Source organism: Acomys minous, assembly GCF_964271855.1.
Source record: "Acomys minous genome assembly, chromosome: 7".
NCBI classification, from domain to species: domain Eukaryota; kingdom Metazoa; phylum Chordata; class Mammalia; order Rodentia; family Muridae; genus Acomys; species Acomys minous.
In genome coordinates this window covers 74606115-74632150 of record NC_140488.1, presented here as the reverse complement: position 1 = coordinate 74632150, position 26036 = coordinate 74606115, and the positions used below count along the sequence as shown (strand labels likewise).

Below are 26036 nucleotides of genomic sequence, written 5' to 3'. Positions count from 1 at the left end.
GTATGTATGTATGTATGTATGTATGTATGTGCCTGCATTTCTGTGCACCATGTGCATGCCTGTTGCCAAAAGGCATGTCAAAAGAGGATGCCAGATCTCCTGGAACTGGAATTAACAGACGGTTGTGAGTCCCCATGTGGGTGCTGGTAACCAAACCCCAGGTCCTCTGCAAGAACAGCAAGTGTCTTTACCACTAGTTTATTTTTCTTTTTTTAAAATATTTTTTATTTAATTTTTAGTTTATGTGCGTTAGTGTGGGGGTGTCAGATCTTGGAGTTACAGACAGTTGTGAGCCGCCATGTGGGTGCTGGGAATTAAACCCCGGTCCTTTGGAAGAGCAGGCAGTGCTCTTAACCACTGAGCCATCTCTCTAGCCCCCACTAGTTTATTTTTATAGCTTCAGTATTTTACTTAAAACATTTTATTAGTGGTGCCAGGTGTGGTGGTGCACATCTGTAATCCCAGCACATGGGAGGCAGAGGCAGGTGGATCACTGTGAGTTTGAGGGCAGCCTGGTCTATAAAGTGAGTCTAGGATAGCCAGGGCTACACAGAGAGACCCTGTCTCAAAAAAAGTATGCAGCGAAGCGAGAGTGGTGGGTGGTTCCCTCCGTTGACCACAGGCTCTAGGGATCCAGATGAGGTCTCCAGGCTTTTGTGACAATTATTTTTACCTAAAGGGCCTAAAATTGTATTTAATGTTTTCTCTTCCTCTTGCCAAATATATATATTGGTTTTTTGAGACAAGGTTTCTCTGTGTTAGCCTTGGCTGTCCTAGACTCACTTTGTAGACCAGGCTGGCCTCGAACTCACAGCAATCCGCCTGCCTCTGCCTCCCAAGTGCTGGGATTAAAGGCGTGCGCCACCACGCCCGGCCCCCCCAAAATATTTTTAATCCATGTTTTATCCTCCCCATCACTATAGCCCTTGTGCTAGTGCACAGTATCTTAGACATACTGTCTGCACTGAGCTGCGGCTTTCAGGCCTTCCCCTCCATTCTTTCCTTCATTGTTCCAGGTCTCTCCTTGAACAGATCTGAGCCCACCATTCCCTAATTGAACAAATCCAAGCCTGGCTCTCCCACCTCTAAACCTGGAGTTTCCCAATTTCTTCCATTTTGTCTTTGAGGGCCAGGCCAAATGATGCATCCCTGGTGAACTCTAATCCTCATTATCACCTTGAAAGGTCTATAGTGCTATTTATTTCATTCTGCCTGTACTGTGCTCTCCCATAGTCCTATTTATTTCACTCTGCCTGTACTATGATTATGTTTGCTCATTCCCTAGACTGGGAGCCTACTGGATACAGGTAACAGGTTCAATCAATGTCTTCTCCGCTGTTAGGATTCTGCCCCAGCCTGCCTAGCAACCTGTGATGTCATTGCCTACCTGCTACTGGGTGTGCCCTTGCCCAGGGGTATATAAAAAGGACAAGCCTATTTGTCTGTCTTACTTTCTCCCCTCCACTCTCTCCCTCTTTTGTTCTCTTACTCTGTATCTCTCTCTCTGCCCCCCCTGGGCTCCCTCCATCCTTCTCTCCCCATGTTCACATAATAAACCTCTCAATATCGTATTTGTTGTGTGGGACATATTTCATATTTTATTTTATAGTTCATGGCATTTCACCTACCTGCCTTTTTTTTCTGAGACAGGGTTGCTCTTCATAGACCAGGGTGGCCTTGAACTCAAAGGTCTGCATGCCTCTGCCTTCCAAGTGCTGGAATTAAAGGTATGCACCACCAGCACCATCCCAGCCATTGTCTTTCTTGAAACACGTATGTAATCTAAGTCCTTAAACCTAAGAGATCTTTGACAGGTGGCTATGTTGTTTTTTTGTTGTGGAGACAGAGTTTCATGTAGACCAGGGTGGTCTAGGCTTGTTATGTAGCTGAGGATGACCTTGAAAGAATGCTGGAATTTCAGATGTGTGCTCAGTTCTTTGTGCTGCTACGGATGGGATCCAAGGCTTTGTATACGCTCCGCAAACACTCTACTGAACTAAATCTCCAGCCCCTGTCCCCATTTTAAGACAGGGTTTCACATAGCCTAGGCTGGCCTTGAACTTGACTTGTAGCCAAGGATGACTGTGAATTCCTAGTCTTCCTGTCTCTTACTCTCAACTTCTGGGATTATAGACGTGAGCCACTCCAGGTCAATAAATGGCTATTGAAAAATATTTTTTTTCTGATGTGTCTTAAAATGAATGACAAAAGGACCAAATTTCTGATATTCATTAGATGAGGTAAGAATAATTTTCAAGGACCCACAGTTAGTGTTCTTCCTCTTATCTTCCACTCCTCCAAAGCCAGCTCTCCCTCCCCCAGAGAAAGCAAAGGACAATTTTAATTCTTTATTTGAAACAAACAATTTCAGAGACAGGTTAGTTGTGACAACAGTTTCTCACTACAACACAATGGTGGGCATGGCTCACTGGATGAATAGGCCAGGCACCTCAGTACAATATATACATTTTAACAGTGGCTAAACTGGTGACAGTTATAAAAACACAAAAAGAAGGCTGGGGAACAGCAAAGCCAACAGGGAAAGAACTGGGTGCTCCCTCTGCCAGACGCTAAATTTTCTGGGACCACAAAGGTAAGATGGAGGGAAAGAGAAGATGTAGGTAGTGGGAGCCGGACCTTTGTCCATAGCTATCTTTTGACCACAAACCCCATCCTGGGTGGCCTAGGCCCCCATAGGGTGGGCCTGGCTCTGATGATACAGGAGAACAACACTGGGAACCCAGCCCCCATCCAAGTGAGGCATTTTTGCTCTGGGAGCTCTGTCATGGAACTAAAGGGAGGCAGTTACGGAGGGGATAAGCATGTTGACACCATGGCTCATGCCACCCTAAAATGGCAGAGAGAGACAAACACATAAACCAAGGGGACAGGAATCTGCACAAGAGGAGTCTGCTCCCCATCCTGAATCATTCTCTGCCTTTGAGGAAAAGAAAGCATTTGGAACCTTTGAGAAACTGTAGCACCAAGGAGTGGTGCTCGAAGGGTAGGGTAAGGGACATGGTGGTGAAGGGTGCCAACAATCACTTATTTTAGGAGGGATAAGAGCGTCAGAGCTCTGTGCTTTAGCTAAGTGATCCCTTCACTTCTTTCACACCTCTCAGACAAGATCCTTTCACATGGTACTGGGGAAGAGGAAAGAGAGAGGACGCAGGGCAGAGAAGGCAGCTGGGTTCTTCCCTAGGTCAGACCTAGGAGCACAGGGCTTCACCTATATAGATACAGGTCAGGAAACCCAAAGCCAACAGGATCACCAGAGCTATCATCACTCCATCAAAGTCAGGCCCCAGCAGAAAGGGTTTACTGTGAAACATAAAAAAAATGGGCTACCTGGTTCACGCCCATCACTGGGGGGCTAGCCTCTGTGTACAGATTGGGGACCCCTGATTATCAGGTGGTATGGAAGAAGGTTAGAGGCAAGGGTTCCTGGGAAAGGCAGGGAATGAGAGAATAGAAAGAGGCAGTCAGGGCCCTTCAGAATGGGTAGCATTGGTTCCTGGGCCAGTTACCCCACAGGACAGACACTGATGTGAAAGATGGAGACAAGGTACCACATGGGTTCAGTCTAGGTCTTCTTCCCCAGGACGACTAAGTTCCTCATAAATCTCACGCACAGCCAGAATGCGATTGAGCATGCTCTCCAACATGCTTCGGTCCATGGGAATCACAGAATACCAGAGAGGGGACTCAGCAATGCACGAGCGTTCAGGTTGCAGGTAGAACACATCGTTTCGAGTCCGGAGGCTTTCAGGACTATATGAGTGGGATGGGAATGGGAAGACAGACATTAGTAGTCCCAAGGCAAAGCAGGCGTCGGAGGTCCACATGTTAAGTCATGCCCATACACTCAGCAACTCACCATTTTGAGAGATAGAACTCATAGAACTTGACAGGGCAGCGGAGGGGATTCATGCGATTCTCGCGCTGCTCTAGGATAGTGTCATCTTCTCTCTTTCGTTTCCCAGGACCTGGGTCTATAGTGGAGAGAAATGACCCAGACTTGTTAGAACACAGGCCCAATGAGCCACTGCCCAGAGCACAATCAAGGACACAGAGATAAGGCCACAGGGTCACAAAATACGGCTTCATAAAGAAATAAAGGGAGAATAAAGGAGGCCTAGGAGCGGAGCTGCGTGGAAGAGCGCTTGCCTAGCATCCACAAGGCACTGGGTTCTGTCTCCATTACCACAAAAGGAAAAATCAAACAAACAAAAAACAAAACAAACAAAAGCAAGGGGGAGGGAGGAAAGGAAAGCAGAAGAGTTCGTTAGTCTTTCCACACTAAAAATCCTCTGCGTGTACTATTCTACAGCCCTCTCCAGTTTTTCCTGCCAAAGTATTTAAAATCGCTCCTGAGCTTGTATCTTTTTTTTTTTTTTCTGAGACAGGGTTTCTGTGTAATAGCCCTGGCTGTCCTGGACTCCCTTTGTAGACCAGGCTGGCCCCAAACTCACAGGGATCCACCTGCCTCTGCCCCCCCACCCCCCGGCCCCAGTGCTGGGAGTAAAGGCGTGCGCCACCACGCCCGGCTCTGAGTTGTTATCTTAAAGAGGTGATCTCACAAGGTAGAAACTGGTAAAAACAGATAGTTGGAATGTTGGTTTTGCCTTCTAGGGTCAGAAAAAAAAATGATGGCCACAACCTTTGTACATCCATTTAGGTAGAGGCACACAGAAGGGGCCTGGTATCACAGAGACAGGACCGAATTCCAGGGCCAAAGAGAATGGAAACGATATGTAGTGTCTTTTCTCCCTCTGTACAGCTTTCGTTGTATTGTTATTTTTGTGTATATATGTGAGTTCATGTTGAACATGTGAGCGCAGGTGCATACGTGTAACCATGTTATGTTGAGATAGAGCCTGGAGCTGGGCTAGCTGGACAAGGAGCTGTGGGGAAGCTGCCTGCTCCAGCTTACAAACAGGCCACTGACTAAGCCATTTCTCCAGTCCTCTGTAGGTAGGTTTTGAATCATAGAAGGTTCATTACTCACTCTCAAGTCTCCCTGATAGTCAGATACAACTAACAGCGTGTCACCTGCCCACCCTTGTTCTCTCAAAATAAGGCAAGCAAATAAACTGCCTAGAAATGATGAAAGCGCGAAGCAGGCAGTTAACTGCCTTCCTATTAGGAAATAGCCAGCCACGGGTCTATCAGAAAACCTGTTTTCATCTTTTCTGCAAACACAGAGGGAAGCTAGTGGCAAAGCAGAGGATCAACCTGGCAGGTTTTGTGGGAATGCCAGGAAAAAGAACATAAAGGGCAAAAGCAAAGGATGGGGATGGCCTCATACCTCGCCCTTTCCTCTGTCGGACTGGGGCATAGTAGCGGATGCTCACCACCTTTGTGGTGCCCCGAGGAGTGGTACACTTGCGAGACTGCCGTACCACATTAGTGAAAGAGAGCTGCATGTGCTCCTCAGCTGTCTGCAGTCCAAAAAACTTAGTGTTGAAGAACATGAGGGTGTTGAGAAGGACAAAGGGAGAATAGACCCCCAGCTGCTTGCACTCCCAGAGGTGCTCTTCCTCCACACGGGAGAATACAGTATCTGTGATGGACAAAGAGAAAAACAAAGGGGATCGGCTGCCCAAACCCACCTGAACTCCTAACATACATCCATTGAACTGTAGGTTTCTTACTGCATATAAACCCTGACACCTGACCTACACAGTGGGGCTGGGCATTGGTGGGGTAGAGGTATTGAGACAGAGTTTCTCTATGGAACCTTGCCTGTCCTGTAAGAGGACATTTTTTATATTCTTTTCACCTGCATACAACACAGAACATTTCTGACCACGTCTACATTATATGCAGGTAGACAGAAAGCTGAGAGTTCCCACATCTTGCTTTCTTTTACTTACCACCCAAACTTGGACTGTCTTCTGCTGGACCTAGAGATAAGTCTAAAGATCTGAGTCTTTTTTTTTTCTTGTTTTCCTTTTTAAGAAAAGGTTTCCCCACCAGGCATGGTGGTGCATGCCTATAATCCCAGCACTTGGGGAGGCAGGAAGATCTCTGTGAATTCAAGGCCAGCCTGGTCTATAAAGGGAGTCCAGGGCAGCCAGAACTACACAGAGAAACCCTGTCTTGAAAACAAAAACAAAAGAAATGAAGGAAGGAAGGAGGAAGGAAGGAAGAGTTCTCTCTATGTAGTTCAGGCTAGCCTTAAACTTTGGATCTTGTCTTAGTCTCCTAAGTAGCCTGAATTATAGGCACATATCATTGCTCCTAGATAAGAGTGAGCTCTTTTTGTTTTTTTTTTGGTTTTTCGAGACAGGGTTTCTCTGTGTAGCCTTGGCCATCCTGGACTCACTTTGTAGACTAGGCTGGCCTCGAACTCACAGCGATCCACCTGCCTCTGCCTCCCGAGTGCTGGGATTAAAGGCATGCGCCACCACGCCCGGCTTGTTTTTTGTTTTTTTGGCTTTTCGAGACAGGGTTTCTCTGTGTAGCCTTGGCTGTCCTGGACTCACTTTGTAGACCAGGCTGGCCTCGAATTCACAGTGATCCGCCTGCCTCTGCCTCCCGAGTGCTGGGATTAAAGGCGTGCGCCACCACCGCCCAGTTTAAGACTGAAGTCTTGTCTCTCTCCTAGTGATCCTTTTTTGCCCTGGCTGGCCTAGAACCCACTCCATAGACCAGGCTAGCCTTGAAATGACAGAGATCGACCTGCCTCTGCCTCCAAATTGCTAGGATTAAATGCATATACTACCATGTCCAACTCATGCTCTTTTTTTTTGAAACAGGGGTTCTTTGTGTAGCCCTGTCCTGGATCTTGCTTGTAGACCAGGCTGGCCCCAAATTCAGAGATCCACCTGTCTCTGCCTTGTGATTGCTGGGATTAAAAGTGTGCGCCACCATGCCTGCCCAGGTGTTCATGTTCCTTTTTAAAATGACTGTGTCTCAGTATATAGTCCAGGCTAGGCCAGAACTCACAATTCTGCCTTGGCCTCCCTGGTGCTGGGATTACAGGCATGTATCACTACATGTGGGTTCAAACGCAAGGATTCTGGCTCCACTAGCTTGAAACCCTTTGGCATTCAGGTACATACTCCTACCCTTGACCACTTAGTGAAGAGTAACAGGCCAGACAGTACAGGACTCTTATAGTGGTGTGTTCGAAGAAGGGAAAAGAGGGAGAAAGGGTTGCTAAGTTCCTGTCCCTTACTGTTGGGGAGGAGTGTAGGCTGCCAGGTACTCAGAGACTTGTTGAGTTCTTGCACGAAAGTCAAGTAGTAAAGGTCTGTGAAAATGTTCACCATTCGGTTATTTTCCAGCAAATACTAGAAAAAGAAAAACAGACATACATAAAGTCAGACTGGAGGTGCTGGACTCTAGGACCTAGAGGACAAAAAGATGATGAAACCTGCAGTCATGGTCCTTTATAATTAAAAGACGATGGGAAACAACTGCTTGAGGAGCTAACCCAGAGTGCTTTCCCTCAGGTGTGTTTCTACGCCGCTGATGTACTGAGGCTTGGCTGAAAGGGGGGGAGGCTTGGAGATGTCCCTCACAAGCCCAGATACTAATCTATCTGGTCAGAATTACTAATCTATCCTAGGGAGAACTCAAGGAACTCAGCCCCAACATCCTTCCTCAAGACCCAACTCAAGGGTGACCCAGAGGATCCACACAGCAATGAACACTTGAACAATAGTCCTGGAGCGAAGCATCTTCCTTAGGAGATCATTGACATCTATTTGTCATAGGAAATTTAGACAAGCTGCCTAGTCAAGGTCAGAGGCATGTGACAAGGAGGAGTGGGCTTGCCGGGTGTGGTGGCACATGTCTTTAATCCCAGCACTTGGAAGGCAGAGGCAGATGGATTGCTGTGAGTTCGAGTCCAGCCTGGTCTACAAAGCAAGTCCAGGACAGCCAAGGCTACACAAGAGAAACCCTGTCTCGAAAAACCAAAAACAAACAAAACAAAAAAAGAAGGGGTGGGCTAGAAACAGTTCCAGTAGAATTCAGTATACTGTGTTGAGAGTAATAGAAAACCAGGTGGTGTCCAAGAGGTACCTGCTGGATGCCAAGACACAGATAGTAGATACTGTCAGGCTCATATCGTTCACCATTGGGTCGAGTAATTTCTCTCACAAACTGGGCCAGACCATAGTTGAGCTCAGCAGCTGAACAGGCAAGAATATCCTCTTTGATGCGCATGGGTTTCGCTGTAGTGATATGTAGCAGAAGTGGAGAGGATTGAGAAAACTCCATGAGGAGAATTTCACTTAGCTCTACCAACAACCCTTTAGTCATAACTAGGTCCTGAAAAAAATCCATTAATTACAAAAGGAGCCCTCAGCCTTGAACTGAGACAGGATCTGCTTTTAGTTTACAACTGTTCACTGTCTTTACTGGATGGAGAAGCCATAAGTGATCATGCCCTTGCCGCTTAGACATCTTCAGCTGATCGTAGGTTTAGCCCCTTTCCCTGTCTGTGCCTTCTTCCTCCCCAGTACTTACGTCCAAAGCGTAGCTCATCACCTTTGCTGGTTTCTCCATTGGCATATTTTGACTGCACCCAGCACTTCCAAGCATTGACACCATATGAATAGTTGAGACCAGTACAACTAGGCTGGCTGCTTAAAGAGTCCCGGGAACAGCTTTCAGAAAGCACCAGCCTCTTTTGACCCTGGAAAGGAAGACAAAAAGAGGATGGTGGCGAAGGCAAGGACAGTGCTTACCACTGGGGACATAAGAACACAGAAAGCTTCCATGGCAGAGAGCCCCAGAACAGCTTTGATGATGTGGACTGGGAGAAAAGCAAAATTTGGCTAGATCTCAGTACTTCTAGTATTGGAGAAAGGAGGCCAGGGAAGGTCAAATTAAGCTTTCACGCAGGGCTATGAGGGCAGCCCATCCCTTCAGATGTCCAGTTTTTGGGTGTGTAGCTATAGAAACCACGGTCCTCACCTTCCTCATGGCTCGAGGAAGGTCTTGTTCAGTAGATACATCCTCAGGCCCCACAAGGCCACAATCAAAGAGGAAGTCTACACTTGGGTTAATGTCCAAAGGATCTAATAGAAAGGAAAGAAAGAAGAAATCATTTTTCTTTCGGTCTCCACTCTGAAATCCTCTTATCCCATCCTTGCTACTTGCTGGTTCAACTCAAGAGGAACCATTTGGTCAGTTTCATGGAACTCAACAGGAACTACTAAAGCTATATGAAAGGTAGTCACAGGCACACCAGACAGAAGCTACATATGGTGGCAAAGGACTTTCTAGGCTACAGAATGAGTTCAAAGCCAACCTGGGCAACTCAGACCCTCTCTCAAAATAAAAAGCAAAAACATCGGGCTGGGATGTAGCTCAGCTGTAGAGGCTGCCTCACGTACACAGGGCCCTAGATGTAATTCACACAACCAACCACACTGAGCACAACTATTCACAAATTCAAGCAATATGAATATGCTTAACGTGACAGGGCTGTACACATAGAAATGGTGGCAATGGGGACAGGGGAGATGGCTCAGTTAAGAAACTGCTTGTCAGGGCTGGAAAGGGGGCTCAGAGGTTAAGAGCACTGTCTGCTCTTCCAAAGGTCCTGAGTTCAATTCCCAGCAACCACATGGTGGCTCACAACCATCTATAATGTAATCTGATGCCCTCTTCTGGCATGTAGCTATAGCTATATGCAGGCAGAGCACTGTATACATAATAATAAAGAAATAAGTCTTTAAAGAAACTGCTTGTCATATAGCATGAAGACCTGAGTTTGATTCCCTAGCACACATGAGAAGCCAGGCATGGTAGCATATACTTGTAGTCCCACCACTGGAGAGGCAAGGACAAGTGGATCTCTGGGGTTTGCTGACCAGCCAAGCCTGGCCTACTCCTCAGGGTGGTGAACGGTGCTGGAAAAAAATGACACCCAAGGTTTTCCTCTGACCTCAATGTGGACCTGTACACACATAAATATCCACACATGCCCATATGCACACACATCCACACATGACTAAAAATAAAAAATAAAGGCTAGAGGATGCAGTTTAGTAGACGTATACCTAGTATAGATGAAGCCCTGGGTTCAATCCCCAGTACCATATAAAGTAGGAGTGGTGGTGCCCACCTAGAATCCAGGCAGGAGTATCAGAAACTCAAGGTCATCCTTAACTACAGAGGAATTTTGAGGATGGCCTGGGCTACATGAGACCCTGCCTCAAAAAACAAACAAACAACAACAAAAAACCCAGGACCCTGTAGTGTCCTAATAAGAATGGTTTAGAGTCATACTCAAGGTCTCAAGAAATACTCCTTTCTCAGTAACACAAAAGCTACAGTATTTGGTGGGCATGCCTAAAATCCTACTTACTCTTGGGGAAATCTGCCTCCAAGTCTTGCCCAGGCTCATCTAAAACATTAGCCATCTTAACAGCCATGGCCAGGACATCATCCCGAGCTGTCCCAAACAGGTCACAGTCTTCCAGAAGTCCCTCTGCACTCTGGTTGCTCACAAGATCTAGGAGGCAGAGAAGTCAGCTCTGTCGCTGCAGCTCTTGTCCAATACCCACAGAGGCTTTTAGGGGCTGATTGCAGACACCCCCACTTAGCACCAAGACCACCCCTCCCACCGTCATAGGCAGACAGACTGGGGGCACTATCTCCACCACCGCCACTATCTACTGCATACCACAAAGATCAGAAGAAGCCTTGTCTAACTCCTCAGCCTCTGCAATCATTTCTGCCATGGCCAGGATGTCAGCCTCCAAGGGGTTCGAAGGGATCTTCACCTTCAGCTCCTCAATGGTCTCCACAATCTTGTCTGTGCTCTCCAAGGTCGTGGGCAAGAACATGGGCACAGGCACCTGGAGGCACAAATCCAATGACATGTCAAGAATCACACCGGTGGATAGGGGTGCCAGCTTACGAGAAGACCAGAGAGGGTGGGCCTCGATCCTAGAAGGGTAAAGGAGGACTGCTCCAGAAGAACAAGGCCACTTACCGGGATAGGCATTGAGAAAGGCACCGGGACTTTCTGGCAGTATAGATGCATAGGCACTGGCACAAATATGGGCACTGGGATGGGCAGCACAATCACCTGTGGCTTCCACTCTTCTGTAGACAAGAGAAGTCTTTTTAGCACCCCTTCCACATGAGTGACATCTGGTCTATGATGCTCCTCTGTCACCCTCAAAAGCTCTAAACATGTGTTCAGTGTCACAAAACTGCCCTTAAATAGATCGAGAGGAGCTACCTAGGGAATGTCTTGGTCAAGTTCCTGGACAGAAGGCTGGAGGCTTAGGGCTTACGAATGCAGTCCATGGCATGGAGTGGTCATGACATTTACCTGTCTGACTTCCTTTGGACTTCATTTCCACCTTGCAGGAGACTCCCCGGTTCTGCATCAGTGGTTTACACATGGCAGCTTTGTTTTTCCGGGGTGTTGCTGGCGGGGGTGGGGGTGGAGGAGTGGGCACACTTGGAGCTGACCGAGTCTTCACGGGGATCTGTAGCATCAAAGGAATGTTAGTTCTGCCACTTAAAGTGCCCTCCTCTGAAGTAATCCTCCCTCTTGGTTTTTGTCCTGACCTTGCCCAAATTCCCATTGTCCTCTGGGGTCCTCACTGTGGTGGTGTTTTCCACTTTGGTTTGAGAGGGTGTCTGGGGCTTTGACTCAGAAGACTGACCTGTAGAATCAAACAAACAAATAAATGCTCTGGCTGGAGGAACTAAAAGTTTTCCTCATCATTTTTCTAAGGAGAGCATTATGAAAGAGCACACTAAAGAGAAACATGTTAGTAAGATTTCTTTTCCTTCCTACTCCAGGTCTAGTCTCTGGGCCCCCAAAACACAAGATTCTTTCCTTCTGGCTTCCAACAAGAATGAAACTCTGCCAGGTGTGGTGGCGCACGCCTTTAATCCCAGCACTCGGGAGGCAGAGGCAGGTGGATCGCTGTGAGTTCGAGGCCAGCCTGGTCTACAAAGCGAGTCCAGGACAACCAGGGCCACACAAAGAAACCCTGTCAGAAAGAAAGAAAGAAAGAAAGAAAGAAAGAAAGAAAGAAAGAAAGAAAGAAAGAAAGAAAGAAAGACAGACAGACTACATTTAGAGAGCAACACCACCACCTCCTGCCCCGCTCTTTATGTCTTCCATTTAGACAGCCTTCAAGGGTTCAATATCCCTAGAGTGACCGAAGGGCCAGGCTAATATTCTAGAAATGGAACCAGTTTTCAGTGTCACTAAAGGTAGAGCTTATGCTCAGACCTCTCTTTCTCTGAAAACTAACCACAACCACGACAAGTCCCATCCTACCTGAGTGCACCTTAAACTCTATGCGCTTACGGAAAACCAGGAGATGCTCACTCCAGGACGATTTTAACAAGAATATCCAGAAGAGTCCAAGAGATAAACAGAAACACAATACCAGACCCTCTGGCCAGGGTAATTGCAAACTGAGAAAGAAGGGGCTTCGCCCAAAATTGGAAGAGCCCAGGCCAGTTCTAATAATGGCACACTGTCCCAGACTCACTGTTCAGGAGGCTTTCTGGCCCACTCTGGGTATCCAAGTTGGGTTGGTTCTGCTGGCTATAGAAACGCAGCAGACACTGTTGGTTGCAGAAGTGACGGATTTGCCCACGCCAGTGGATGGTCTCCAGCAGCTTTCCCTGGCGCTTACAGGCATGGCACCGGGCAGCCTGAGGGCATTGACAGAATGGTTAGACCTACCTGCCTCTTGAAAATGCGCTGATCCCCTCCTCTATGATCAGCCATGTTCCTTTCTTTGGAGACAGGATCAGCTTAGAGACTGGAAAGGTTGGCTTCCCTCCCTGGAGACCTGATGCTGCTGACTGATGTCAGGACAACAGTTCACACCCACGCTGTTTTCTTTCTGACTTGTTGACCCTCCTTACCTTGCAGTACCATAACAGGTACTTGGTCTTACAGTCCTCACTGCAAAAGTCCCAGGTGCTGCCATCCAGTTGCTCAGTGACTCCACGCTGGCAGGTTTGGGAGCAGTAAGTACAAGTGATACAGCATAAGCCCAGCTTCTTGGTGAAATCTTGTTTGTACAGCAGCACACAGCCTGGAGAGGGGGAGGGAGAACAGGAAAGAGAGCCTGGGCACACAGTCACTCTCAGGCATTAGAGCCAGTCTTTTCAAAGTGCTACATCTGACACCTCCTCTAAATAGTCCCTCACCTAAAGCCTTGGCATAAACGGGGGGGGGGGGGGGGAGCATTCTGACAAGCTCTACCTTATACACTGCTTTGGAAGCCTAGTTCCTTTCTCTGCCACTCTCCCCTGGTTGTAAGAGACTGGCAGGGGGTGGGGGCGGGGAGGGGGGCCCTTGGTCCCTAGCTCACTTCCTTACCTTCACTGCAGAAGCTTTTCTCCACCCCACTGAATCGAAGTTTCTCATGCAGGAGTTTCTCCTGCCGGCAGTGCTCGCACTGGGATACCACACCCCGAAGCCGCTTGAAGTCCTCGCAGCAATCACGGCAGCAGAACTGGAAGACCTGGTCCTGAGGTGGAAATACAGGGCAGGGAGGGCACAACTAGGACATCTGCACCTGAGAGGCACAGCTGGAGAAGACTTCTTCAAACATGTGGCACGATGTAGGTGGGGGGGGGGAGGGGAAATCTTACCTGCCACTCCAAGACCTCAGGCTTGCCACTGAAGAGGCTATGGCAGTAATGACAGCTCAGGTGAATGCCCCCCTCTGGGCTAGTCCGCTGGAGGGAAGGAAGACAGATAAGGGGGGCAAGATGTGTGCAGTGCTGGAGAGAGGGGGGAGGGGCCGGGCTTGTTCTTTGCTCTACCCAGGCCTACCTATCCCAGTTCTACCCTTTCCTTGTGGCCACTCCCTTTATCCCTGCTCCAGGGTCTGGAATACCTGGAACTTGGTCCAGCAGCTGGGGCTGCAGAACTGGTAGACTGTGCGATCAACTTTGTTGTAGTAACAAGGGTCAGAGAGGCTGCGGCGGCAGAAGCTGCAGGGTCGGGGAGGGCCTGGGGCATAGGAAGAAAGAGAGAAAGAAAGAAAAAGAGGAAGAGAGAGCACATAGAAGGTGTAAGGTAGGGCAGAGATGGAATAGAGACATCCACTGGACTATGTGGTTGGGGCAGAAGTTGGGCAGCAGAAATTACTCTACAAGAGGAGAATATGGGAAGTAAAAGAAAGGCCAGCAGGGATCTCAGAGGAAGAGGGCTTTGCACCTACCGGTGAGCCCTGCCTGCTTCACTTTGAAAGAAGTGGTACAGCACAGGGAACAGAACAAGCTGGTCTTGCCATTACGATCCACATGTGATAGCATCTCAAAGTTCTTACACAGGGTCTTGCACCAGACACATGGGTACACACGTGTGTTTTTCTGTGAGGATGGGGAAGGAGAGGCTGAGGCTGGATTTGTCCCTTCGCTTTTATTTTTAAAATTTTTTTTTAAACATGAAATATTTCAGGCATACAAAAAAGTATAGATGATGATATAACAAAGACCTGTGTGTCCACCAGCCAGCTTCAAAAATAAAAACATAACAGATACAATGAAACCCCCTTTATTTGTTTTATTTTTTCCCAGCCCTCGACCCTTCAGGCACCTTTATTTAACACCCAAGAACCACACCCCCTTCCATAGCCCTCTAGTGCACTACTCCCTCGGCCCCACCTTCTTGTACGCCCCCAAGCACGTTGTGTTGCAAAACCGCTTTTGTTGACCATCATGGAACAGGAGCTCTGGGCCAAGGTTCCCTGGCCTGGCATAGATGTAAGCCCCACACTGGTCACAACAGTTGGTTTTCAGTCCCTTGTTGGCTCGGAATTTGGAGAAGCAAGAATCGCTGCAGAGTCGGTGCACCACGCTGCCATTGCTGACCTCGTGCAGGACCTGCCACACACATATATACACACCCTGAGCTGAGGACAGGCCACCTCCGCCCACCCCAGTCAACGCAAGGACAGAACTCCCCCCTCACCCTAGACCTTCACAGCAGACAGTGGGCCTAGGACCCCCCAACCTGTGCTTCAGGCTGTAGACTTGATGGCGAGATCCTGGGAGGTAAGGAAGGTCAGCTGCATACATCCTGGAGAAGCTCTATGCTTGAATTTGCTCCCTCATAATGGCTACCTGTTCCACCCAAATCCCTTCCCCCACCCCACCAAGGGCCCGGCCCCTGCAGCTCCAGAAACAAGAGGGGCAAAGTCAGAGGCAGCCACAGGCTCTGTAAGCTGGCCTGTGGTGAGTGGCCTCACCTCTCCGGTCTTCTGGCATATGCTGCAGCGGGTGGCATCGGCAGGGTCCCCAGACTGGGGAATTGGACGCTGCTGCTGGGCCTCATACAGGGAGAGACAGACAGATGTGCAGAACTCATGGAAGGAGCCTCCCGAACCAGTCTGTACCACAACTGAGTCCTTGGTGTTCCAGATCTCCCTGGAGGTGGGAACAGGTTTGAGTACCCCAGGACCACCCTCTCATTCCAGCAGTAACTCCTGCACTCCCTAGGATTCTGACAGATGACCACAGAGTCAGCCGCTCAAAGCACTTCTCTAAAATTAACCCTATCCTCTCCATCCTGCTTGCTTTTGCCAACATACCCTGTCTTACCCATAACTCCCTCCCCTGGCCCCTGCCCCCGCCCACCCTAGGATCTCAACGCACTTCTTGCAGAAGGTACAGGTCTTTCTGCCCAAGGGCTTCTTGGAGAAAGTAGTGAGACAAGATGAAGAACAGAAGAGCTGAGGCAGCCCCTTGCGCTGATAGGCCGTCTGCCCCTTCTGCAGTGGTGTCCGGCAATGTGCACAAGACATCTTGGTGCCCATTGAAGAGCGCCCAGCCCTTTGTGCCATACTTGAGCGCAGGGACATGCGAGGAGAGCGCCGGGGCCGGAATGGCACAAAGTCCTCATCATTGGGATCATCTACCATGGCATCAGAATCCTCATCTGACACTGGAACTGTGGGAGTAGGCGGTGCAGTGAGAAAAGACCACCAGAATGGATCCCCAGCCATTTGATAACCAGATTAAGTACAGTACTGATCTGGGATCTCTGGTCCTCCTCTTGTTCTGGCTGCTACATTTCCTCTCCCCCTACACTGGTATCTTAAGCTACCCATGGTTATCCTACAATATTGAGAAGGGGGGGTGGGTTCCAAGAGAGAAGACTGGGGACAGGGACAGTATAGTCGAAACCTGAAACCTTCTATTCTTACTGTTCTTGTTTTCAATTTCCCCCCACTACCTCTTGGTTCCCATGCCAACCCACAGCAGAGACAGGCACTTCTCTTTCTGCAGAGCGGAACTACAGGAGCCAGAAGATCCATGGCCTGTCACAATCCCACCTTCTGCTCTTCTCCATGCCCAGAATTCCCAGGTCCCATTGCCTCACATCCTACTTACTGCTCTCAGTGGAGTCCACCACCTCAGGCTTTGGAGGCTCTGCTCTTCTAACGCGCTCGCTTCTCTTCTGTACCTTGGAAAGAGGGGCAGGGAGGAAAGCTGACACTAGTGGCAGGCTACCTGGGGTACAAGGTTTGGGGAGGAATAGGAGATGGAAGGGGGGTGAAGAGTTGAGACCCTTGGCTTATCCCTGGAAGCGGGGGGTGGGGGGTGGGGGCAGAGGGAATGGGAGCTGGACTTCATTCTTAAGTCAGTAGACACATAAGCTCCTCCCTTCTCTGACTCTCCTGACAGCACCAGCACCACCAGCACCACATCTGGGAAGGGAAATGAAGGGCCCGTCCTTCTCAGAGCTATAGGGGTAACTAAATTCTTTCCAGTCCTCTTCCCCCCTCACCCTCTCAGGCGGCTTCTCACTCTCCTTCCCAGCCAGACCATCTCCTGCAAAGGAAGCAAGAAGAAGGCAGCCTAAATATTGAGCCTGCCCCAGGCCCAACCCCCACCTCCATTCTTGGGGAAGAATTTACTCAAAAACCAAAAGGGAAAACTGTGCCTGTGGCTTGTAGCCCTTTCAGGGCTCCCTCAGACTTGGTACTAGAGTAGACGTGAGGAGGGTATGGGTGCAGCTATTCTCCATTAACTAAACACATTATCTTCCCTTTCCAATCATTTTTGGCTCCACTGTTCATGAAGAATTTCTATTTCACCAACAAAAACAAATGTAACCACTTAAAGGGGGCAAGAAGGGGGCAAAAAAAAACCCCTATCAATGTATGGGTAGGTTCCTCTGGACTTTGGTGATATGTCAGGTAGATTACATAAGTTTATCTGTCTGAAGACCCTTGTCACAGCCTAGAGGAAGGATACCACTAGGTACATTAAGGGAGAAACGAGAGTCTCAGGTCTAGATTGTCTCCCCCGCCCCCCATCTGAGATGCAATCCTAGACCCTGCCTGTCTACCATTTCCCTGAAATCAGTATGCTGTTAAGAGATTTCAGAAAGGAGTCACCATCCCTTAAGCCCAGAAACTCCACTCCCATTTAGAACTGAAAGCTGGAAAAATCGTAGAGTCTAGAAGCCTGCTTTTTTTTTCCCCTTCAAATCCTGAAGTACTAAAGACCCTGGTACTAAAAGCCCACTGGGATCTACCCTCTGCCATCAAATCCATCCTCTCATACCACCCCGTTCATTCTGCACGGGGCCCTCCAACCCTCCCGCCCGCTTTCCATGATCTTCACCACACCCCACTCCTCCTTTCCAAAACCTTCACCACAGCCACATGTATCTTTACTCTAATCTTTCCACCCTCCTGGCCCTCCTCCTCCTCCTCCTCCTCTTCCTCTTCTTCCTCCTCCTCCTCCACTTCTCCAAGCACACAGCCGTCCCTCCTTTCCACCACCCTTTCTTTCCCCCAGCCCCCTCCAAATGACTGGGCAACCTACCTGGCAAAGAAGTATGTGCAGCAGGGTTAGAGAGCCCAGGTTTGGTCTGAGAACTGTTGATTCCATCCCCCAGAGTCTCTCCCACGGAAGGGCTAGGGGGTGCATTGGGGCTCTGTGGCTGCCCTTGGGTATGCGCCTCCTCCTGTCCAGGGGAGCCCCTTCTCCTTGTAGCTATAGGGGGCATCTCCTCCTCTTCAATACGAGGAGACTCCAGGATTATTGGAGAATCCGGAGCCAAGGGTTCTAGTAGCCCCTCGGGTGAAGGGGGACTGGCCCCAGCCCCTGGATCAGGTGGTATCACCTCAGGGGTCTGGCACCCTGGTCCAGGCTCTAGGGTCTGCTCCCCAGAATCCCATGCAAGGGTCCCCTCAGGACCATGGTCCACCTCTGGGGGAGAGGGGGCTTTATAGAGTAGCCCCCCCAGCCCCAGGAGCTCAGTGGCTCCATCTAGGACTACTCCAGGGTCTTTCTCCAGGCCAGAAGGGGTATCAAGCAGGTCCAGAGCTCCAGAGGATGGCGACGGGCCTGGGGGGGCCCATCCTCGAGTTGGGGCAGTCTGCGATTCCAGCAGATCCTCTCCAAATTCCATGTCTACTGGAAGGTCTCCAGCCAGGGGCTTCTCTGGCAGGGTCAATGGGTCAAATGGGCTGGGGAAATCATTGGGGTCCATGGCTGGGTATGGGCTGCAGATCGGAAGAGGGGGCAGTAGAGGTGGTCTTAGCCTTAATTTCTTATGTAGGCTATGGGACACACCCCGTCATCCTCTTCGATTTCTCATTAGCAGCCGTCCCCCCCCCAACAACCGATAGGCATTTTCACAGGCTTCAGCCCCAATGTCCACTCCCCCACCCCATACAGCGCCCTCTGTGGGGAGTGGCGTTCCCCGCCCTGGCCCGGTGCCCACACTCTGGCCAGGCAGTTGGTCTCTAACCTGCGACACCCCCCATCAAGACTCGTAGCTCGTTCCTCCCTACCTTTCACACACACCCCCACCTCAGACTGAACGCCCCCTCAGAGTCTCCTCTGCTGCCGCAGCTAGAAGCCTTTCCCGCTCTAGCGACTTCAGCCTCTGGTCCCTCCTCACTCTCCGAAAGCGTCGGGTCTCTAGTCTCTACCCATCCTGTCCAGCCCCGCCGCCCCTCCCCTCGGAGCCCCGTCCTCCCTCAGCCCTTCCCCGCCCCCACAAACTGCCCTTCCTAACCAGTCCCCCCGCTCCGTTGCCTTTCAGGGTGGACCACTTCCTCAGCCCCGTCCCCCTTCCCTACTGCTCCCCTAGTCGTTCCCTTCTCCTGTTGCCCACCCCCCACCTCAGGCATTTACAGGAAGACATTTTGGAGCTACGATTTCTTCTCAGACCCCCCTCCCAGCTACTGCGAGATCCCGCCTGCAGGTTCGGTTCGGCTTGATCAGGCCCGACCCCTACCTGAGGCAGGGTTAGAGTAACGGCCACAAGCCTAGAACTGCAGACAGCGACGGCCCCGCGCTCCTTCTCCACCTCCCTCCCTAGCAGCCGGGACAGGGGTCGCGGCCCCTTTAAATGGCAGCGCCGCTTGCAGCGCTGAGCGCTCTGCACCAGGCAGGCGGGCGGTGCCAGCAACCAATCCCATTGGCTGGCTGGAGGAGGGGGCTCGCGAGACAGTGCCGGCCCCCGGCGCGAGACTCCCAGCCCAGTGGCCGCCTGGAAATTGCGGAGTGGATTGCCGTCACTGGGGATGGAGCTTGAGCCCCCGCCCGGGGCCCCGTTAGTTGAGGGAAAGATAGCCTCTGGAGCTTTGAAGCCCGCCCCCAGGGAAGGCGGCGCCCCCTTTCTACCGAAGGGCCTAGTACACTAAAGACATAAAATATGAGGAAAAAAACCAGATCTACGCACCTGCTTTCCTTACCTGGCTCAAGAGCCTGGCCCCGTCACACCCGTGCCCGCCCTACCTCCAGAGCCCACTGTACCCGTGATCCCCTCCTCTCATTCAAATGGTTCCCGGTCCCCTCCCCCTCTCCGTGTCTCTCTTCGCTTCCCACTCGTGTTCAGCGCTCCCCCCCCCGCGTCCCCCCCTCAGCAGTCCCTACCTACGCCATGCAGCAGACGCCTGCCAAGATTACCCTCCCCCATCCCCACCTCTCCGGGGCCCGCCCCCCCCCCCGGGCGACAGTTGGGGTAGTGAGTGACAGCGGAGAAAGGGGGAGGCGAAGACCCAACCCTCAAGTGCCCCTCCTCCCCTTGTCTGCAGCCTCAGCCCCCCTCCAACCTGTCTAAGAGTCGTAGTTATGGGGCGTCTTTAAGCTTGCTCTTCCGCCACCCTTGCCAGTCAAATGGCTCTGGCTTAGTGACAACGCCTATGCAGTAAGGGTTACTGCCTGGTGACCCCCGAAGCAGGGTCTGCATGGCTATACCCCCATCTCCCTCCATGACCTTTGGGTAAGTTCTGGGATCATGTCACTGAATCTTCCTGTAGGAGCTTGAATTATCTCTTGCATAGTTTTCCTCACCAGAAGCCCCCACCTACCCATCCACAGGCGCGCGCGCGCACGTAAGTGCGCACACACACACACACACACACACACACACACACACACACACACACACACACACACACACACACACACACAAATTCTCTGTCCTTCCCTCTACCGTCTTTTTCTGTTCTTGTCTATCTCCCTCACCGTCACTGCGTCTCTGCCCCTTTACAGCACTCAGACTAACACAGACTACGGGGATCCTACTTGGTGGTGGGCGTGGCTACAGTTAAGGCTTGAAAAGCAGGGGTCACTAACGTTAGGTCTACTTACCTAAAAAGTCAGTAGTTCCACGGTTCATTCTCAGGCCTCCAGACAGAGCGCTTTACAAACCTTCTCCCAGCATACTCATGATAGTTCCTAAGGGCTGCCCAGCGTGTCCCAGCTTAGATGCTGGAAAGTCAAGCAAGAAGGGAGTCCAGTGTTGTCCACTGGCCCCTCTAGCTGGCTTCTGGACTTGCCTTCTTCCCACGCAAAGCCTCCCCAAGCCTAGTCCTTGAGAGTTTTACCCATACTTCACAGAAACCTTGTTTTTCCTAGCCACCCCGCCCCACACCTCCCACCCCTCAGCCTTGAGGTTGTTTTTGCTCTCTCCTACATCAGAGATAAATGTAATTTTTTTCAATGTAGGTTGCCTAAACCCAGCTTTCTGTATCTTAATCAGTATGCTCTGTACCCATCTCCCACTTTCTGCTTCTTTCTGTTTATACTGCTTCTTTGTATTTTCGTTTGCTCCTTCTCAGATGGGCCACCTAGTTCCTTTATTCGCCTGTCCCCCTCAACACGTACCTGGATCCTAGGCTTCTCTGCTGGTCGAATGTCTGACCACTAATTTTCAAATGGAGAAAGACCGTCTAAGACAGAGGAGTGAGGTCTGTTCTGGCATAGTGTTCTGTGGTTCCGGCACTTAGAAGGCTGGGTCAGGAGAGTTATGACCAGGGGAACAGCCTGGGTTACATGATGAAACCCTGTCTCAAAACAAAACCCAAAACTGTTTGTGGTGGCACACAGGGAACCTGAGGCAAGAGGATTCCCTGCAGTTGGAAGATAGCCCCGGATATATAGTAAGACTCTGCTTCCAGAGAGCAAAAACATAATAAACCAAAACTTCAGTCACACCGAACAGCAACAGAGGGCAGTAAAATGGTCAGCTTGCCACCAAGTCTAAGGACCCAGATATCCTAGGCCTGTAAATTGTCCTCTGGCCTTCATACCTGTGAAGGAGCATGCATGCACACACAGGCATATGAAATAATAATAAGTATATGTTTAAAACTAATGACAAGCAGGGCTAGAGAGATGGCTCAACGGTTAAGAGCACTGGCTGCTCTCCCAAAGGTCCTGAGTTCAATTCCCAGCAACTACATGGTGGCTCACAGCCATCTGTAGTGAGCTCTGGCGCCCTCTTCTGGCCTGCAGCAGAACACTGTATATATGATAAATAAATAAATCTTTAAAAACAAAACTAATGAAAAGCAACACAAGATTTTACAGTAGTACCATTCACTCTGCATGATATTATAATGGTAGATAAGGGTCAGGATACATTATTCAAATATAATGTAAAATACTAAATGTAAGCACCAATGTAAACCATAGGCTTTGGTTAGTATTGATTTGTCTGTGTCCATTTATGGATTACACAAGTGTACCTGCCTTGTCCTGGATGTTGATAGTGGGAAAGGCTGTGAGTGTGTGGGGGACACTGGATGTTGATAGTGGGAAAGGCTGTGAGTGTGTGGAGACACTGGCTATACAGGAAAGCTGTGTTCTGCATCATGTTACTATGAAACTAAAACTCCACCCCACCCTACCCCCCAAAATCTTTGTTTGATTTTGGGTGAGATTTTATTTTTATTTGTTTGTTTGTTTTTGTTTTTGTTTTCGAGACAGGGTTTCTCTGTGTAACAGCCCTGGCTGTCCTGGAACCCCACTCTATAGACCAGGCTGGGCCTCAAACTCACAGAGATCTACCTGCCTCTGCCTCCTGAGTGCTGGGATTGCTTTGTTTGTTTTTTGATTTTTGATTTTTATTTATTTTCTTTTTACATAAACATTTATATTACTCCACATATATACAGTAAACTATCTACAGCAAGAAGAACCACAAAACAATCAGGAATTATATAAATTCTTAATGTTTTGGCTATTTGTATTAGACAACCTTGAAGAAAACATCTTTCCTATCTTGGTGCCTCTAAAATTCTGAATGTAGATCAATATCTATCATATCTCATCTTTATCAACTTAAAACATCTCTCTAGAACTGGGTGATGGTGGCACAGGCCTTTAATCCCAGCAGTTGGGAGACAAAGGCAGGCAGATCTCTGTGAGCCAAAGCCAGCCTGGTCTACAAAGAGAGTTCCAGGACAGCCCTGTCTGGAAAACAAAAAACAAAGTATAAACAGATCAGTCTTGAAAATACAGGTCTGTAATCTCAGCATTCAGGAGGCTGACAGGAGACTAGCAAATTCAAGGCCAGCCAAGGCTACATTTTACAGGCATTTCTCAGCCAGGCCTCTGAGTATAGATGATAAAGTAGGCTGCTCAGGAGATTGAGACAGAAGGATGGAAAACTCAAGGCCTGTCTCGGTTACAGAGTTAAGTTCAAGGCTGGTGATACATGCCTTTAATCCCAGCACCTAGGTGTTGGGGGGGGTAGAGATAGATCTCTCTAAATTCGAGAGGCCAGTCTGGTCTACATATTGAATTCTGAACTAGTTCACTCTGGGCTACATAGTGAGATCCTATCTCAAAGTGGGGAACAGGCCAGGCAGTGGTGGCGCGTGCCTTTAATTCCTGCCCTCGGGAGAGGCAGGTGGGTCACTGTGAGTTTGAGGCCAGCCTGGTCTACAAAGTGAGTCTAGGACAGCCAGGGCTACACCGAGAAATCCTGTCTTGAAAAAAAAAAAAAAGGAAGAAAGAAAGAAAGAAAAAAGACACTTGGGAGGAAGAGGCAGGCAAATCCCTGAGTTTGAGGCTAGCTTCGTCTAGAGTAAATATCATGACAGCCAAAGCTACATAGAGACGTTGTCTCAAAAGTCACTAAAGCACATATGTATGTATGTGTATATATATGTATATATGTGTGTGTGTATATCTATGTAGATAGATAGATAGATAGATATCCCCAATGCTGTCTCATCTGTCTATCTGTCTGTCTATCTATCTATCTATCTATCTATCTATCTATCAATATTCACTCCTTCACATGAAGACTTGGGAAAGCCTTAAGAAAGCAAGATACCTAGGTGTGGTGGCACACGCCTTTAATCCCAGCACTTGGGAGGCAGAGGCAGGTGGTTTTCCAGGTCTGAGGCCTGGTCCACATAGTGAGTTACAGGGAAGCCAGGGCTACACAAAGAAACCCTGTCTCAAAAAAACAAAACAAAACAAAAGACAGAGAGAGAGAGAGAGAGAGAGAGAGAGAGAGAGAGAGAGGGAGAGAGAGAGAGAGGGAGAGAGAGGGAGAGAGGGAGAGAACGCCAGAAAGACGGCTCAGCAGGTAAAGGTACTTGCTGCCAAGCTTGATGATCTGAGTTCAGTTTCTGGAACCCACGTGGTGGGAGGGTGAAACTGACTTCTGCATGTTGTCCTCTGACTGCCACACCCACCCCATTGCACATATACATGCACCCCAACTCCCCCCCATACACAAAATGTAAAAAATTAAAAAGAAAGTCATAGTGATCTACCACTTAGAGATAAACACTTCTCTTTTATTACATTTTTGGCGCTGGATGTCAACCTAGGGGCCTTGCGCACGCAAAGCACTTGCTCTGCAATGAGCTACTCTAGGTTCTTTTTTTGTTATTTTTTTGAGACATTTCTCACTATGTACCTCCAGTTGGCCTGGAACTTGCTATGCAGACCAGATTGGTCTCAAACATACAGAGCCTCTCCTGCCTCTCAAGTGCTGAGATTAAAGTTTTGTACCTCCATGGCTAGTATATTTTCAATTATATTTATTAATGTGTGTGTGTGTGTGTGTGTGTGTGTGTGTGTGTGTGTGTGTGTGTTGAGGTAGGGTCTTGTGATATAGCTTAGGCTGGCCTCATAGTATAGATGTGTGCTACTTTCATGCAATGCCTGAAGAAACCAGAAGGAGACACCAGATACTCTTGGATCTGGAGCTACACATGGTCATGACCATAACAAGGATGCTGGGATTCAAATCCAGGTCTTCTTCAAGAGCAACCAGTGCTAACTCCTGAGCTATGTCTCCAACACCAATACTAATGTTTTTAAAGAAGAAACCTTTTTTTTTTTTTAGACAGGGTTTCTCTGTGTAGGCTCGACTGTCCTACCTCACTTTGTAGACCAGGCTGGTCTCGAACTCACAGAGATCCGTCTGCCTCTGCCTTCCAAGTGCTGGGATGACAGGCGTGCGCCACCATGCCTGGCCCCAATCTTAATATTTTTATTGTCTAGTGTCAGTGTATGGGCATTAATGTGCCACTGTAGCCGAAGGACAACTGTGGGAGTCTGTTCTCTTCTCGTTTCTGTTGGTTCTAGGAGTCGAACTCAGATTAAAAGGCTTGACGACAGACACCTTTCTCACTGAGCTGCCTTGACAGCCATGATCTCCAACTCCTGATCTACTGCCGTAGCCTCTCCAGTGCTGGGAGTATAGGTCTATGCAATGACACAGCTAGCAATGTGTGGCTAAAATTAACCTAACTAAAACGAACTAGAAACTGGATGTGCTGGTGCAGGCCAAGCTGGGAGCGTGAAGAGGATGAGGCTAGACATAGTGAGGTTGTGTCTCACCCCACCCCCACCCTCCAAAAAGAAAAGGAGCTCTAGTAAATCTATGTCTGGATGGAGAGAGAGCTAAATGACCCAGATAACACTGCCTGTAGGCTCGAGTACTCAGGAGGCTGAGGCAAGAAGGGCTGGAGGCCAGCATGTGCAGCATAACATATCCTTCCTTCCCTCCCTCCCTCCTTCCTTCCTTCCTTTCTTTTCATTTCTTTTTTCTTTGTTATTCAAGGCAGGGCTTCTCCGTGTAGCCCATGTAGCCTTAGCTGTCCTGTACTCACTGTGTAGACCAGGCTGGTCTTGAACCCAGAGAGCTGCCTACCTCTGCCTTCCTAAGTGCTGGGATTAAAGGTGCGTGCTACCACATCTGGCATAATCCATCCTTTTTTCTTTCTTTCTTTGACTTTCTTTCTTTCAAGATTTATTCATTTATTATGTATAAGGTGTTTCTCCTGCGTGTACACCTGCCTACCAGAAGAGGGCACCAGGTCACATTATAGATAGTTATGAGCCACCATGTGGTTGCTGGGATTTAGAACTCAGGACTTCTGGAAGAGCAGTTAGTGCTCTTAATCTTTGAGCTATCTCTCCAGCCCAACCCATCATTTCCTTTTTTCCCCCTGAGACAATTTCTCTGTGTATCCCTGGCTGTCCTGGACTCACTTTGTAGACCAGACTGGCCTCAAATTCACAGAGATCCACCTGCCTCTGCCTCCCCAAGTGCTGGGATTAAAGGTGTGTGCCACCACACCCGGCCCAACCTATCATTTCTTAAAAAAAAAAAAAAAAATCTGTGGCTGGAGGATGGCTCAGTGGTGAAGAGAACTTCCTGTTCTCAAGGAGCCAGGCTTGGTTCCTGACACCCAAATTGGGTAGTGTACAAGTACCTATAACTCTATGTGGCATATACCACACACAATAAATAAATGATTTTTCTAAAACATTTATGTGTATATGTGTATGTAGAT

General features: G+C 49.1%; 1 protein-coding gene across 14 annotated transcripts; it reads right to left on the bottom strand.

Moving 5' to 3' along the window:
• Positions 1 to 2335: 2335 nt before the first annotated feature.
• Positions 2336 to 20739, bottom strand: ZMYM3 (zinc finger MYM-type containing 3). Of its 14 annotated transcripts, none has more exons than XM_084791007.1 (25): positions 20581 to 20712; positions 17797 to 18479; positions 16751 to 16794; positions 16354 to 16426; positions 15616 to 15910; positions 15210 to 15387; positions 14626 to 14844; positions 14181 to 14331; positions 13854 to 13969; positions 13606 to 13692; positions 13331 to 13481; positions 12871 to 13043; positions 12489 to 12654; positions 11548 to 11645; positions 11306 to 11465; positions 10961 to 11073; positions 10649 to 10823; positions 10331 to 10477; positions 8932 to 9035; positions 8482 to 8650; positions 8035 to 8186; positions 7184 to 7298; positions 5309 to 5563; positions 3878 to 3992; positions 2336 to 3771 (listed from the first exon to the last, which is right to left on the bottom strand). In XM_084791007.1, the coding sequence occupies exons 2-25, from the start codon at positions 18464 to 18466 to the stop codon at positions 3579 to 3581; spliced, it is 4119 nt and encodes a 1372-aa protein (XP_084647133.1). In that variant the 5' UTR covers positions 18467 to 18479; positions 20581 to 20712; the 3' UTR covers positions 2336 to 3578. The 14 variants fall into 14 exon arrangements, with proteins under 14 accessions (XP_084647133.1, XP_084647134.1, XP_084647135.1 ...); XM_084791008.1 differs by lacking the exon at positions 20581 to 20712 and adding an exon at positions 20040 to 20094; XM_084791009.1 differs by lacking the exon at positions 20581 to 20712 and adding an exon at positions 19861 to 19882.
• Positions 20740 to 26036: the final 5297 nt, after the last annotated feature.

What these genes read in the sequence shown, in the direction of transcription:
- ZMYM3 (XM_084791007.1), bottom strand. Translation starts at nt 18,466, where the DNA reads ATGGACCCCAATGATTTCCCCAGCCCATTTGACCCATTGACCCTGCCA. An exon ending in TATGCCAGAAGACCGGAGAG is followed by an intron (nt 14,845 to 15,209) that starts GTGAGGCCACTC and finishes TGTGTGTGGCAG; the next exon opens with GTCCTGCACGAGGTCAGCAA. An exon ending in TTCCTCGAGCCATGAGGAAG is followed by an intron (nt 8,651 to 8,931) that starts GTGAGGACCGTG and finishes CTTCCTTTCCAG; the next exon opens with GGTCAAAAGAGGCTGGTGCT.